At 36.0% G+C, this 16414-nt stretch overlaps 1 protein-coding gene across 1 annotated transcript in view; it reads right to left on the bottom strand.

Annotated features, from left to right (window-relative positions):
• Positions 1-295: 295 nt before the first annotated feature.
• The window catches only part of LOC145692256 (RNA-binding protein 4F-like), a 343186-nt gene continuing 327067 nt past the window's right edge, over positions 296-16414 (bottom strand). Inside the window, exon 9 of the mRNA XM_081767552.1 lies at positions 296-464. Coding sequence (XP_081623678.1) covers positions 459-464 — 6 coding nt within the window. The 3' untranslated portion in view covers positions 296-458. The remainder of the gene's footprint in view (positions 465-16414) is intronic.

A 16414-nucleotide genomic window follows, 5' to 3' on the forward strand; every position in this document is an offset into this window, starting at 1 on the left:
TTCGCTGAATATTACTTGTTTGCTTGCTGCTTTCCGCATTTCTTTATCTCATATTTTCGTAAAATTGATCGAAATGGATTTACAAAGAAGCATCTCTTTCAATATCTAAACTGTACTATTTTTTGGTTTTACATAGCACATGATGTCACAGTGTAGTCTGGGGTACGAGGAAAACGTGGGTGAAGCAGACTCCCTAGTCTACTTGGTTGCGGACCTCACAAAATAGTTGAGAAAGATAGATGATTAGAAATTTCATATTGAATGATTTGTTATACTATTAGTTTAATCACTTTTATTTATTAACTTAATGATTTTTTTTTTCATTTAGAAAAAATATTCCATTTTCAGGAAATCAAGTATTTACTTTTCAGTAATTCAAATTTTTCAAATTCTTCTTTCATTAAGCATTACACTGAAAAATTTATCAAATTCCTCTTAATCTTCTTTCTTTTCTGCCCTCAGTCCTAAAAAATAAAGAAATAAAATATTGATATATATACAATAGAAGTAGCTGCTACCTAAGTGACTATAATACTTTCAATTGCACATCAAAAAAGGGTGTTAAAACATTTCAGTTTTAGCAAAGGTCAATCGTTCTAACATTATACCACCATAGTGTATTATTTCAACTAAGGGTTCGGTGTTGCGTTAACAGAATCCTAATGTTACGGATTTGCAATAAAGACATTATTGAGTGATGTGAAAACAACACAGCGACGGTGTTATAGAACTAAGTGATTGATGGAAGAAATGCAGAGATAGAAAAAGCATTACAATGATTCTTCTATATGTACTATGTGTGGTTAGCAACACCCCGGTAAGAACGACGAACGCAAGGCATTGACGTAATAAAACTGTACCATTCACCAATGATCAGTGGAATATTCCATTTCCTGAAAACGATGCCATAGCAAAGGTAGACCTATCATAACAAACCCAAAATCCCATCATCACATACACACATATACTATAATTTTAAGCATGCACATTGCCTTCAAAGAATAATATAAATACATATTTCTTGACATTGCAAGTTTGTGTTAGTTTTTATTTTTTACTCTGATCAAAGCTTTACATGCTATAGTTGACATTTATATCAAATAACGAACAACATTTTGTATTTTCGGTAACCTTTCATAAAAATAGTTTCGTAAGCTTATGAATTTACTAAAATTTAAATGAATAGAAGTGCTGCCATCTGCTGTTCTCATATTTCTCTTTGTTCACAACTATATTTAGTTTCTTATAACCAATCAATAATTCATGCCAAAATTAATTGTCTCACATAAAAATCACATTTGTTTAGTAAATATTATTGTAAAGTTTTAATAAAAATGAAATGTATTTGTTTATCAACTCTTCATAAGCCAATACCAATAAAATGTTACTAAAAAAGATTTATCACGACAGTAGATTTAACGATTGTCATTTTACCATTCCACTCCAAAGTGCTATTGTGTTGAAGTAGCACCAGGCATGTGGTAAAATTTAACACAATTCTGGTGATACGAAAAAAATGTATTGCACTAACACAGCCAGGGTACATGATGTAGGTGTACTGTGTATGGTTGCAATGCATATAAAAAAGAATATATGACCTTAACTAAGTTGGTTATTTTAATACAAAATTTCATCCATTTACAAAAACGCGGAACATAAGATATTTTCAATAATTGAGTATTATTTCTATCGCACCTGTGATTCCACAACACATTACTAAATTTGATATTGGAATCCACCTATAACATATTCTGAATTTTTTAGAATGGCTTCTTTTAGCTTCTTCATGTTCTTATGAATATATATTTTATATTTGGGGTATCCCAGCTTAAAAGTTTTGGAATATTTCAAACGCAAAAAGCGCATTTTCAAATGTATATGCCTATTTCTTTGTCCTATTCATCATAATATACCTAAAATTCGTTAAAAAAAATCATCAAATCTGTCAATACCTTATTAGAGACATATGTCCAAAGACTTGAGAATTCAGTGTTGAGAAAAAACAAGTCCGGAAAACATTACCGAGAATGGTTTATACCACATGTTTGAGTATTAGAAGAAACGTTGTACAAAGTACATTACGATAGGTAGGTCTACTTTGAAAGATATCATGTGTGATGTGCCCTATACAACACGTATATGATATAGTATGTTCCTTCTACTATCTTATGCTACGTTTCAAAACCTGAAACTTAATTCCTGAGACACTCACATAATATAAAAAAATTTGTTTACTAATCGTCTAGGTAACCAGCAAACAATAAACCTGATATCAATACCCAAGGTTCAGGGAATTTTATATCAGACTTTTCCAAGTACACTAGTTTATTCAAAATTCCAAAAAAAGAAATGTTCTCTGAGATTAATGTTCCTTAATGAAAATGATTTCTCTAATCGAAAAAAAATCGTTCAGGTACACCTCTAGACCCAGAGGTCCCCACCTATTTAAAACCTTAAATAACAGTTTGCTCCAAACACGAAGCTTCCTAAAATTGTCTAAAATTCCTTAAGAGAGGTTCTGAACATGCGTCCTCGTACAAGTCATCATGAACCTCACATACTCTAAAGACAGACCCAACATTCTGAGAACTGTCTGGCCTAAGTCCCTAATTCAGGAATCGCCCTTTATTGGACAACCCTTAAGGAAATAGCTAGCTAACAGACTTTAAAAGGTAAAGGGAAAGGGAAATTTCCTTCAATTAGGAATAAAGCACCTCCACTCAGGCTCGGTAGTAGGAATAAAATTCAAAACAAACAACAGCCTACCATCCCCTTATGTGAGGAATCAGCTGTGACAAATCTAATCTGCTAATCAAATACAACTAACCGAGGAAAAAAATTATATTACTTATCCGACTCCGTTGCCATAGCAACAGCCTTCTCTAAAATTCAAAAGAAAATTTCTGAAAACAGACAGCGTCCGAAAGGAACGTTGCCACAATAGAACTAAAGATCCCTACTAAATTTCATTTCTTAAATATTCCTAACCGGGAATCGAACCTATCCTTAGACTATAAACCCAAGGACATACAACCAGAACTTAAATATTCTGATTCGTATTTCGCTTAACAAGTCTAAAGGTTGACCTGTACACAGCCATCTCTTTCGGCTGTACCTCTGCTCTGACTTAAAAAGAAAAATCGCGACGCAAAAGAGACCCAAGGAGCACGGAAGCTCCTCCCGCAAGAAATTCCGTCTCGACTCTATCAAAAGAATCCAAATTCTGCCTCCCTTCTTACTTATATACGATTTAACAGCTTCCCCCTCTCCTCAACGACGAGAAGAAACTGTCACTGAGCTTAACAGTGTTTCCAAATGAGCTAGCTAGCTACTAAACTTTAGCCTTACTTGGAATTATTCTTCTAAAACTGAAAAGAATAACTTTAAGATTAACATATACATTAAACAATACAAAAATGCACACATGAAATATATAAATTTATATAAAGATTAATAGACGAAAATACCAATCTATAATAATTTTACCAGCGCTGGTTCTTAACCTAATTATATATGCATTAATAATCAAAGAAAAATATGAATATTATATACCTTCAATTTATATATATATAACTAGCAATGGGCCGGAAAGTGCTCATTGCATATATCGCGACCTTTAAAAAAAAAAGAGAAAAAAAGCTGTGCTTTCCACTTAACTTTCACAGTTCATAGTCTCTTCTAGTCTTTTCCCCCCGAATACATTAAGGGAAAAAATCACTTTTGAAACACAAACACAAATTTCACATACACTCACTTAAACTTTGATAAGATATGCATTTGGGGCTTATGAATGCCCAAAAGTCTGAAGTCCGGAACAGTTTTTTCCCCCTTCACGTTGAGGGAAAAATTCACTTAAAAACACTCACTAAGCACAATTATTTACAACACACACAAAAAAATCAGAATTGCTAATTTGTCTCGAGGACTTATGGTTGCCTCGAAAGTCTAAAGTCTCGTACAGTTCTATGAAACAATTTGAAACCAATTAACACTTTCCTGTAAAAAAAGAAAATTATTGACTTACAAAATCCAATCCTTAAAGATCCAGCTTCCTCCTGATTTGGGATGCTTCTTCTTTTCTCTCCGGAGACCTGATGTTCTTTCCTGGAGTCCTTGGAATTCCCAGTCCTTCTCCGTCCGTAAAAAGGTCTATGAAATCCTCGTCCTCCTGTTGCGTTCTTGAGGGACCCGGAAGATGCTCAAAATAATGGTGCCCCTCCTCTTTAAGCTGCTCGCACTGCATGTCACGAATATCCTTCAGTGTCATTTCGGCCGCTTCCACTCTGCTTCTTTTGGAACTTGAAGTTTCATCTTTAGCAAATCTTGCTCTTCTTTTATTGTTTTTCGGTGCATCAAAGTGACATAATAACTGAAGCTTTAACGGGTTTTCAGGTTTAGGTCTGGCACCTATGTATACTGACCTAGTCTGGCGAGACATGCTGGCTTAATGTAACTTTAGAGAAAATAAGGCTCTGAACTTTATGGTTTCGTCTGGTGACGTGAACTGCTCTCGAAGCGAACTAAGCTTGAACTAGCTAAAATAAAAACATCTCTAAGGAAGGTTGTTGTTTACAAAATCCAACTTCAAGAAAAAAATCAAACTACAGGGTCGGTGGGTAGTTTTACTCTCCCCCCATCTTTCTTCTTTATTTCGTTCGGACTGATTTCTTTCGCGTACTCCGCTTGTAATTCGACGACGTGTTTAGCAAAGTCGGGAGCTTTAAAAACAGGTTTCATCATATTTGCATTGGTTTTTACTGTCCTCCTGGACCATTTGTTCCTTACAAAAAATGTGTTGGTGGCTACCTGACTCTGTATCCGCCACGGACCAGAATATCGATTCGACAACGATGCGCTAATATTTTGAGTAGGCGAGGAAATCCTAATGTCTCTCAGCCATATATCTTGTCCTATTTTAAAAGGGCTTGGTCGTCTTCCCTTATTATAAATCTTCCCATATGCTCTATGCTTCTCTTCCTGAATTTTGTTCGCCCGTTGGTAAGCTTTCTCCAACCTGTTCTTCAACTCGGCCACATATTTCGGGTGATCGACATTCAAATTTGTTTCCTTTTCTTTCTTGGTTTCTAAATCTCACCAAGGATGTCGAAGCTCCCTGCCAAAATGTAAATAAAATGCAGAGTACCCAGTGCTCGAACATTTCTTTGAATTCAGAGAGAATTCAATTAATTTCAAATCCTGATTCCAGTTCTCGTGCTTTGCATTATATATGCCCAAAAGACATTTAACATCCTTTATTGCCTTTTCCGTCTTGTTAGCACGCGCCCTATACGAACTGATATAGCTGTGTCTAGCACCTAAGCTCTCCATGACCCATTTCCAAATTTCACTGTTGAAAATACTGTGATTATCTGTCACTAGCCTTTTACATGTTCCAAATTCTGAGAAAAAAGTCAGAATACATTCGACCATAATTTTAGCTGTAAGCCTTCGAAGAGGGAAAAGTTTCACTAACCTTGTGAAAGCATCTACCAATACTAAACAATACCGATACCCTCCTACTTTAGTTTTGGTGGTCGGGCCTAAATTGTCAGCATACAGGACTTCTTTGGGTGCTTTTAGTAAGGAACTCTCCATATATCCGAACTTCGTATTGATATTTTCCTTAAAAATGCTACACGGAACGCAATCTTTCGTGAAATCTTTGACATTTTTCTTCATTTCTTTCCAGAAAAATCGATTCCTGATTCTATCTAAAGTCTCCATGAAGGATGGATGCCCTAACTTCTTCTCAATATGGGCTGCTTTACAAACTGTGGCCCGCAGTTTATCTGGGACCCATATTACATCCTTTTCTTCCCTCTTAATTTTGACAGTCCTCATCAAAATATTCTCTTCATTAAAGAAGGTAACTCTATCGAGCTGTCTCAAAGTCTGTTTAAGTCGCCTGGAAAAATTTCTTTTCTCTCCGCATTTATAATCTATCAATTTACCAAGAAGCGTGTCAGCCCTTTGCAGTTGTCTCCATTTTTCGAAATCTTGTAAATCATAAGAATTTGGAAATTCCTCAACTTTTTCGTCCTTACTTACAGCCAAAATATTAAAAGGTAACTCAGACATAAACTGTTACTTCTCCCTGTCTGTAATGTAGCACGACCTACCACTCAGAAGAATTTCATCGTTTCACTTCCTCTTAAGTTCCTTCTTCAGAGTTTTTATCTCCTTAGTCCTCTGAACATCTATGAAAAATAAATCATTAGAAGGAAGATCCTGAATATCTATCAACTTCTGGCCCTCTACTTCTACCTTCAGAAAGCCCTTTTCACTTTCTGATTCAAGAGGAAGTAAATCATTTGCTTCAGCGGAACCCTCAAATTCTGGCCCTTCTGTATAATTTCCTTCTAACCTAGAAAGCATATCTATGGGCTGTTTCTTTCCCGGCAAGAATTTCAAAACCACAGGAAATCGAGAAATTCTCGCAGCCCCGCGACTTAACATCGGAGAGATTTTACTCGACTTAAGAATAGTCAAAATAGGTTTGTGGTCAGTGTACACATACACGACAGGTGCATGCATCAAGAAAATTTCAAACTTCTTTAAAGCTAATACCATAGCCAAAAGTTCGAGATTTGTTGCGCTGTACTTCGCATGTACCGGTGATAACTTCCTGGACCCATAGGCCACAACCCCCAGTTTCCCCATGTCATCTTTTTGACACAGAGTGTACCCCGACGCGATACTAGAGCCATCTACTAATATGTGGTACGGCTCCTCCATTTTAGGTAGGAGAAGCATGGGGTCTTCTGCTAGAGCCTCCTTTAATTTGTTCAACGCTTCCTCATGAACTTGAGCCCATACAAACGGTCTATCTTTCTTCAAAAGATGTTATTGGAGCCAAAATTTCAGCAATCCCCTTGATCCGAAAATGAAAAAAATTAAAAAAGCCTAAAAGCGCTTGGACTTGTTTTACATTTCATGGTCTCTGAAACTGTTTGGCCATTTTTATTTTTTCTTCAGTACAAGAAATATACCCAGGCCTAGTACGATGGCCAAGAAATTCAATGTCTTGAGTGAAAAATACCGCCTTATCAGGATTTAGGGTTAACCCAGCCTCTTTAATTCTCTTTAATGCCTCATCTAAAATTTCGAGCAGTTCTTCTTTTGTTTCTCCGCCACATAGTATATCATCATAGTATACTATAACTTTAGTAAAATAAAGTTCTTTAAGCACCAATTGCATGAGCTTAGCCAGACTATGCGGAAGATCCTTGATGCCGTAACACCCTCTGGTGAACCTAAATAAGCCCTTATGCGTAATAAAGGTAGTAAATTCCTTACTCTGCTCATCAAACTCAATTTGTGAGAACGCGAATATAATATCAAGTGATATAAAATAACGTTTATTTCCTAAATAAGAAAGAGCTTCTGTCATACTAGGAAGACTGTATTTTTGACCCTCAATCATAGAATTCAAAACTCTCGAGTCCATTATTAACTTATAATCCCCATTTTTCTCTTGATGTAAAATAGGAGCATTGATATATTTAGAATGAAGTGTTTTTTTCAATGATCCCATCTTTTTCCATTTGGTCAAGAACCTCTTCCATAATCTTTCTCTTCTCAAAAGAGAGCGGCCTCAATTTAGATGAAAATGGTTTTGGATTCCGAACATTTATGCTATGTTTTATCAGATGTGTAAGTCCCGGTTTATGGCTAAAGGCCTCTCTATGTTTTTCTAAAATTCCTTTCAACCTCTCTTTTGTATCTTTATCTATAGCGACACGAGACAACATCTGTTCTATAACGGTGTCCTGTCCCTCTTGAATATACCAAGAGTCATCCAAGTGCGACCTTTTTTCTTTCTTCTCAGAGTCAAAAACACAAACAGGCTGTAAACCATCGTCAATATTCCAGCCATTCTGAGAAGTATAAAGAACAATGTTACTTTTCTGGAGGAAATCCCTACCCACAATCGCGTCTTTTATAAGGAGGGGGAGAAGATGAAACTTCTGTCTTATAAGAATACCCCTAATAAAAACATCGACTATAGTGCTCTTATGAGAAATAGCTGTCCCCTGGGCTAGAGACAAAAACAAAGTGTGCTTTCTGAATTTGCAACCTTTGGCTTCCCAACTATCTGCTTCTTTTTGCGAAACATAGGAGAGGGAGCTCCCGCTATCTGCATAAAGATATGTTTCTCCCCCCAGAATCGTAGCCTTTATTAGCGGTTCTCTGGCCCCGGAGGTTTTGTCTTTGGCCGACGCGGCCGTAAAAAATGACCAGCTCCGATGTTTCTTTTCTTTTCTTCCCAATCAGCCCTCAATTTCCTCTCTCTCTGAGGAGATTCAGTATCGCTACCAGACACTTGTTTTCCTCCTCCTTTCATTTCAGAAGAAAAGGCTGAACCCATGTCTGGTGCTCGCATATTTGCCCTCTTATTGCACCCCCTTTTGTTAGTGTTATGTCTTTGTGGCTCAATAAAACCTGTTAGTTTCTCTTCATTCTGAAAACGCCAACCATTTTTGCACATGTGTAATTCTTTTTTGTCTTTCGTTAACAGATCATTTCCAACTATAACGGGAATGTTAGCCGACTCTAAAACATAAAATGGATGCGACAACTTCTTTTTCTTTATACAGAAAGTCGGAAAAACAAGCTTGTGCGCGAAAACATGCCCTGAGGCCAACGAAATTTCCTGCTTTATTTTTTTACTTCGAGCACCCTCTTCTTCCCATCTCCTAGCAGTGTTTCCATCCGTGATAGATATTTGGCTCCCAGAATCCAAGAAAAGTTCTGTAGGCTGCCTATAGAAATATCCAAATATATATGGCGGTGCATTTTTACTTGTCGCTAATTTCCTAACAAAAGTGGCTGCAGATACGTTCTCTTTTCCTGCATTTCTCTTCCACTTTTTAAACTTTTCGCAGACAGATTTTTATGCCCATCAGATTTGCAAAAAAAAAAGCATTTTATCGGCTGTTTTTCCTTAGTATTCTCGCCTACAACTTTAACTTGTCTCTTAAAAACAGCTGCGTTTAGAGATTCTGCTCTAATTTCCGGCGCACTGTCTAATACCGTCCCCTTTGTAGCGACTACAGCTAAGTCTGCCCTTTTCTGTTCAACCTCATGAGACTTTACGTAATTCAATTCCTCTAATAAATATGACTGTATTTTTAAAGCATACGCTTCTAGCTGTTTCAATCCAGAAAACTCTTTTTCATGTAAATAGACCTTATACTTTGGGTGTACCTTGGTCAAAATTCTCTTTACTTGTTCTACTTCTCGTGGAGGGTCAGGCAATCTCTTAAACAGAAGTGACATCTCCCTAACAAAACGCGCTAGAGGTTCACTTGGTTTCTGAATCCTACTCACTAATTGCGATTCAATCTCTTCCTTATAATTAAAACTGAAATATTCTTTAAGGAAGCTATCTTTGAATTCCGCAAAATTTGCGAATGGCTTCTTAAACTGGAACCATTCCTTACTTTCTCGCTCTAAGACTTTTGGCACGACTCTTTCTAGAATAATATCAAACGAGACTTGTTTATGCGCCGCAAAGTCTTCTAAACTAGACAAAAACTCAAATGGATCTTGCGACGGATCCCCAGAAAAATGAGAAAGCTGTACTTTCACCTCCTCAAAATCTTGTCTACACGAGCAACTAGCATTTTCACTTCTCCGTGCACTTTGTGAGTCAAATTCCTAATAAAATCTAATAGAGACTCAGCGCTCAACTGTTCGGTTCCTTCCATGCCCAGAGCCTGTCTCAAAGCTTCTAATTCTATAGAATTGGACTCCATATTCCTCAGTATCTTCCCTGATCTTAAACGCATATACTACTTAAAAGAAAAGCCTAATATCCCGGACAGCAGCCCCCAAAATTATGTGATGTGCCCTATACAACACGTATATGATATAGTATGTTCCTTCTACTATCTTATACTACGCTTCAAAACCTGAAACTTAATTCCTGAGACACTCACATAATATAAATGAATTTGTTTACTAATCGTCTAGGTAACTAGCAAACAATAAACTTAATATCAACACCCAAGGTTCAGGGAATTTTATATCAATCAGACTTTTCCAAGTACACTAGTTTATTCAAAATTCCAAAAAAGAAATGTTTTCTGAGATTAATGTTCCTTAATGAAAATGATTTCTCTAATCGAAAAAAGAATCGTTCAGGTATACCTCTAGACCCAGAGGTCCCCACCTATTTAAAACCTTAAATAACAGTTTGCTCCAAACACGAAGCTTCCTTTAAAAATTGTCTAAAATTCCTTAAGAGAGGTTCTGAACATGCGTCTTCGTACAAGTCATCATGAACCTCACATACTCTAAAGACAGACCCAACATTCTGAGAACTGTCTGGCCTAAGTCCCTAATTCAGGAATCGCCCTTTATTGGACAACCCTTAAGGAAATAGCTAGCTAACAGACTTTAAAAGGTAAAGGGAAAGGGAAATTTCCTTCAATTAGGAATAAAGCACCTCCACTCAGGCTCGGTAGTAGGAATAAAATTCAAAACAAACAACAGCCTACCATCCCCTTATGTGAGGAATCAGCTGTGACAAATCTAATCGGCTAATCAAGTACAACTAACCGAGGGAAAAAAATTATATTACTTATCCGGCTCCGTTGCCACAGCAACAACCTTCTCTAAAATTCAAAAGAAAATTTCTGAAAACAGACAGCGTCCGAAAGGAACGTTGCCACAATAGAACTAAAGATCCCTACTAAATTTCATTTCTTAAATATTCCTAACCGGGAATCGAACCTATCCTTAGACTATAAACCCAAGGACATACAACCAGAACTTAAATATTCTGATTCGTATTCCGCTTAACAAGTCTAAAGGTTCACCCTATACACAGCCATCTCTTTCGGCTGTACCCCTGCTCTGACTTAAAAAGAAAAGTCGCGAAGCAAAAGAGACCCAAGGAGCACGGAAGCTCCTCCCGCAAGAAATTCCGTCTCGACTCTATCAAAAGAATCCAAATTCTGCCTCCCTTCTTACTTATATACGATTTAACAGCTTCCCCCTCTCCTCAACGACGAGAAGAAACTGTCACTGAGCTTAACAGTGTTTCCAAATGAGCTAGCTAGCTACTAAACTTTAGCCTTACTTGGAATTATTTTTCTAAAACTGAAAAGAATAACTTTAAGATTAACATATACATTAAACAATACAAAAATGCACACATGAAATATATAAATTTATATAAAGATTAATAGACAAAAATACCAATCTATAATAATTTTACCAGCGCTGGTACTTAACCTAATTATATATGCATTAATAATCAAAGAAAAATATGAATATTATATACCTTCAATTTATATATATATAACTAGCAATGGGCCTGAAAGTGCTCATTGCACATGTTAACACTGAGCCAAATTAATAAGGTCACACCATCTACAAAAATGAATCAAACATCAGACGACGTGAATAATTAAGTGAAAGAAGATTGTCTACCTACATATCTCTTATTTGATTTGTTTGTTTTTTTTTTTTAGTTTAACGTTCAAATTTAGCACCAAGGCTATATACGGTATAGACCTATATCCTTGTGTGAATCCGAAACACAAACCCTAACCGTAAATCGATATTCCACACAGAAAACAAAAGTACCAATCATTTAGCATCAAGGGACGCTTTAAATATTAAAATACTTCTTTTAATAAGTAATTGTACATAAAGTAGTGGTAGTTGACTTATAGAAGCTATATTATTGCAGTCAACGTTATCGTTAATATGGTGGAATGGAATGAAAATATGAAAACGTTTTAAGCATTCGGTTTGAAAATGTGCTAAGGTTGAAGTTACATACCTCTCACCTACAGCTCTTTCCTGGGACTTCTTTTAAGTCAAATTAAATATATAGCAAACAGTTTTTGTGCGAAGTTAATCAAAAGACAGCCAGCAAGAAATACTCAAATGAATCGCTAAGATCCCTGCACCTAAGTGAGAACCCAAGTACTACACTCCGAGTATCAAGTTACTCATTGTGTTTGGTACTTAATAGGAATGCCGCCCAATCATATCTGAGTCTAGCCAATACATGTTTATTAGACTGTGTTTAACAGGATTCCGCTGTTCCCTGCCAATACCTTAAAAGCAAAGTTTCCAATAATCGACACGTATTCGGTTAAAATCTCAACCTGCCGTTATTTAATTCTTGTTTATGTTCACTTGTGTACGTAACTGATAGGCGTCAAAGTGCAGCAAACTACAAAAGTATCTCCCCCTCCCCTAAGTGCTCTAATTATTTTTAGTCCAGGAAATTTGCAGTTGTGAGAACGCCGAGACAGATGTAACCCAACTTACACGTAATTTTTCTCGGCACTGACGGCAGTTGGTAACACTGAGTGAGGTCTTTATGCAAGCAAAAGTAGATGACACACGAAACATTTCTCCATTCGGAGATGAATTGCTCTGGTTCAGAGTGTGTTGTCCAGTGAACACCATATATTATTCTCAGTATTGCTGTGTATATAATGCATTGTTTCATTATGTAAGGTATATTCAAAAACAATGATCACAAATGAATCAGAAAATACTTGAAGTAGACGAAAATATCAAATCTAGAAGAACTACTGGAAATACGTTTGTAAATTACTGTCTCTATTGACAGCCTTTCTCCAATTATCCTTATTCCAACATCTTTTCTTTTCTGGGGAAGAGAAGATCTCGCTTGTCACACTGAGTACGCGTTGAAATTGAAATTGAAACATTTGAAAAAGTTTCAGAGAGGCCGGGATTTGAACCCGGCTCTGCCAAATTTAAACCCATGTTAGCGCAGAAGTTCAATGCGCTAAACATTCACCTACCTCTTCACTTCATCTTCCGCACAAACTAATACCTACTTAAAATCGTTTCATGGAACAATATACACAAGATAATAATGCTTATGTGAATGCCAGAATGACTTACTAGAGATTTCCTTGTTTAACTCAAACACACGTTATATGGTATAACTTTCCTCAATGAGGAAAATATCACGAAACGTTCTTCAAGTTGAGGCTACATAATCGGTTCCAGGGATGGTCCCGATTTACATTACATTTCTTCTTTACCATAACTTCTAATTTCCAAAGAAGGAAAGACGACAGAAATTAATTTCACATTCTTTGGATTGTATGAACACGTGTAGAAATAGACAGTTCTATGTTTATGTTCCATAACTACTAGTTTAATTTTATATATTCATATGAAGAATTTGTGACAAATTACGCCGGTGACACTAACCGAGCGATCTCGGGCGTTTAGCTCCTGATCATGAGGCACAATCCACTTCGGGTTCGAATTTCTCTGAAGAGCAACGTCGAATTTTAACTGTCCTCGATATTTCTGTGTTCGTGTCCTTGTAGGGTTTGGAATACGTCGAAAGGACATGAGGTGCCAGTGGAGAACAATACCTCGGTTGAGGAGATTTGTTAAAAAAATATTAAAGCAGGAAACTCGCATTCCAGCTGCTTGGGATCAAACCCCGTTGGTAATTATTATTTTTTTCTGAAAGGGAAGGTAATGTTTATGTGATTGGTATTATAATTCCGTTATTTCTTTATTGTTATTATTATTATTATTATTATTATTATTATTATTATTATTATTATTATTATTATTACTACAGAAGGAAAGAAAAGCCATATAGTCGAAGCTATTCATAGGAACAGAAAAATATACAGTATGTCAGATGTTTCTTAGGTTTACACATGAATGCAATATTATTACGTTTATGGATATACATATAAAATTATCATTTTATGACAACAAGAAATGGGATATAAATATTTGCTAGTTGATAACAGTAATGCATTTTGTTTCACACATCTTCCTGGTAGAAAGTTGAGATGACGTCGTAAATAGGATTCTTCTCGTGACTGGAGTTGTAAGTTCGATCGCTATTTGCAATTTCTGCACAGCTAGGAACAAACCCTAGGAACTTATTTTCGGACTATGCTACAGCAGTAAGGATTTGTGTATCCATTATGTATTCATCAATTCTTGTCCCAAATTTCACATAAGTAAATCCACACGTTACGCGGGTTTGCGTATCCAGACTCCTAACTATGAAAACATTTACGATCACTCTAACCCCAATCATTTTAAAGATTCAGTCTTTTGTATACACATATCTCGTGCCTCGTCAGTTATTAGGACTTAAAAAGAATGTAATTTATTTAAAAATACTTTTATACATTGCAAGATACGTAACGTATAAATATTCACCACAAACTTACATCATATCGACCTAAACCAAAAAAAACGTTTGGTGCAGAAAACAACTTTCAGAAAAGTCAAAAATCTCTGTAAAGTTGTTTTCCGAACATTCGAACTGTTCGAGCGATTTCGATCAATAGCGTAAAACTCATCTAATTTGTAATTTATAGAAAGAAAGTAAAAATAAATAAGAACGAGTAAAAGGAAATAATCGGAGAAAAAATTCCAAATTAATTTTCATTGCATAGAAACGATTACTTTTCTTACTTCATTAAATCGGCCTTCAACATTAGCCGGGAAAGACATGCAGACAGAGCAGAAGATTGAAAAAAATTCAACGAAACTGCAAACCTAAGATAGAAATCCATTAAGGAGACCGTTCCCATCGCCAGGAAATCGATTTGCTGAAATATGGACGCTTCATCGCTCGAAGAAAGCCATAGGAAGGTACAAATAGGACCAAAGATTTGTAACATGATGACTTCTGCCTCTAAAACTCAGTCGCGCAAAATCTCCGTGTGCGAGCTCATCCTATTTGTTTACTTTAATCATCGAAAGACAAAGTTAATATGAGGAAGAAGATATCCAATATATATAAAAAGACTGTTTTTATAATTCTTTGGATCCTTCAGAGTATTTAGAAAATACCCTCGACGTCCTCCCAAAAAGAGGGAAGTCGCCGAAAAACATCGCCCTCACAGAAGAGAAGGGAAAAGATGATTGCTAGCCGCCTATGATGCTGGGACTCCGACTCCTTATTGGTCACCGCACAGGATTGAACTATTAGCAATTTTGATGTCCAATGAATTAGAGGACTTTCCATTCATCTTTATGAACTAAACTAGTGCCACCGAACAACTTCTACAAACTGTGAAATAGTGAAGTGTTTCTGTGAGTGTTGGTGCCAATTACGACGAACTGGAATGGAAAACTTTAAGTCCGTAAGTAGTAAGCATTCCTTTGATTAATTTGAATCTATTGCAGTTTCTTTACAAAATGCCTATATCTCTGCTCTCCCGTCTGAATGTCTGTTTTTAGGCTAAGTGTTGATTTCAGTCCGACACTAATCAAAATTTTCTAGAAACTAAATTCCAAATTAGATTCATTTTAGAAAACAAAGGTACTCGCATTGAACCTCAATCACTACCTTTGCTATTAATGAATGTTTCCTTTTGCTCACAATTTCCTCCACGAAATTTGTGTAACTTTCATTTACTCTATTAATCTATCTCGTAAAATAAACATGAGGATACGTTCTAGATTTGTAGGTATGGAAACCTCATCTGGAAAAGAGCGTTTAGTGTGCGCTGTGCCTCTGAGCCCAGAAAAGCCTCAGTAGCATAGGCACACAACGTGGTGCCGAAACCCGCTCTCACTCTAGTGGTCTTGAGGACACACAACGTGGTGCCGAACCCTGCTCTCACCCTAGTGGTCCTGAGCACACACAACGTGATACCGAACACCTGTCAATCAATAAGAAGTTGATGTGTTCAATCCTTCTAGAAAGTATTCGTTTTTTTAAAGCGTGTTCTTATTTTCATCACAGGACTGAGACATTTCTTGGAATAAACCCCTGGCAACTACTATTTTCCCAAATTCGATTAGAAGTGAACGTTACATGAATTGCAACTCTAAAATACATATCTGAGAACAAAATAATAAGTATGTTCATTATTATCTTCTGATTTGTAATGAATACCTAATTATAAGTATAGATGATTTCAGAAGATGCCTGGTCAATATATGAAAGAGGGAAAACTGATAAAACACAATTAGTCCACTTTGAGCATGATTGAAGATATGGCCACAAAAGGGAAATTTATGTCGACAGGATCTCAAATTCTCCCTCAGGTTATCCCCTAAAATCATCACTGTTTGAAAGGTTTCCTTAACAAATATAATATTACATTTATTTCTCGTTCTACGTTTTGAAATACAAAAATCATAAGTTTAAAGAGAATTATAATATGATAAGCATAAAGACTTATAGAACTAACGAAGTAAATATTATTGTGTAAGTTATCGATTTCTAGTGGGATTAAAACTCGAATATTCGTTCGGATCGCACTTAAAAGTTAATCCTTCGTACTTTAACTAATAATAATAATAATAATAATAGTAATAATAATAATAATAACAGTAATAATAAAATCATAACTGTATCTTTATCAGAAGTTCTAGCTTAGTCAATAAATTAATTCAACATGGTCTCTATTCAAAGTTCTAT

This window comes from Thermobia domestica, chromosome 8 (assembly GCF_964235325.1).
Source record: "Thermobia domestica chromosome 8, izTheDome1.hap1.1, whole genome shotgun sequence".
In the NCBI taxonomy this organism is placed as follows: domain Eukaryota; kingdom Metazoa; phylum Arthropoda; class Insecta; order Zygentoma; family Lepismatidae; genus Thermobia; species Thermobia domestica.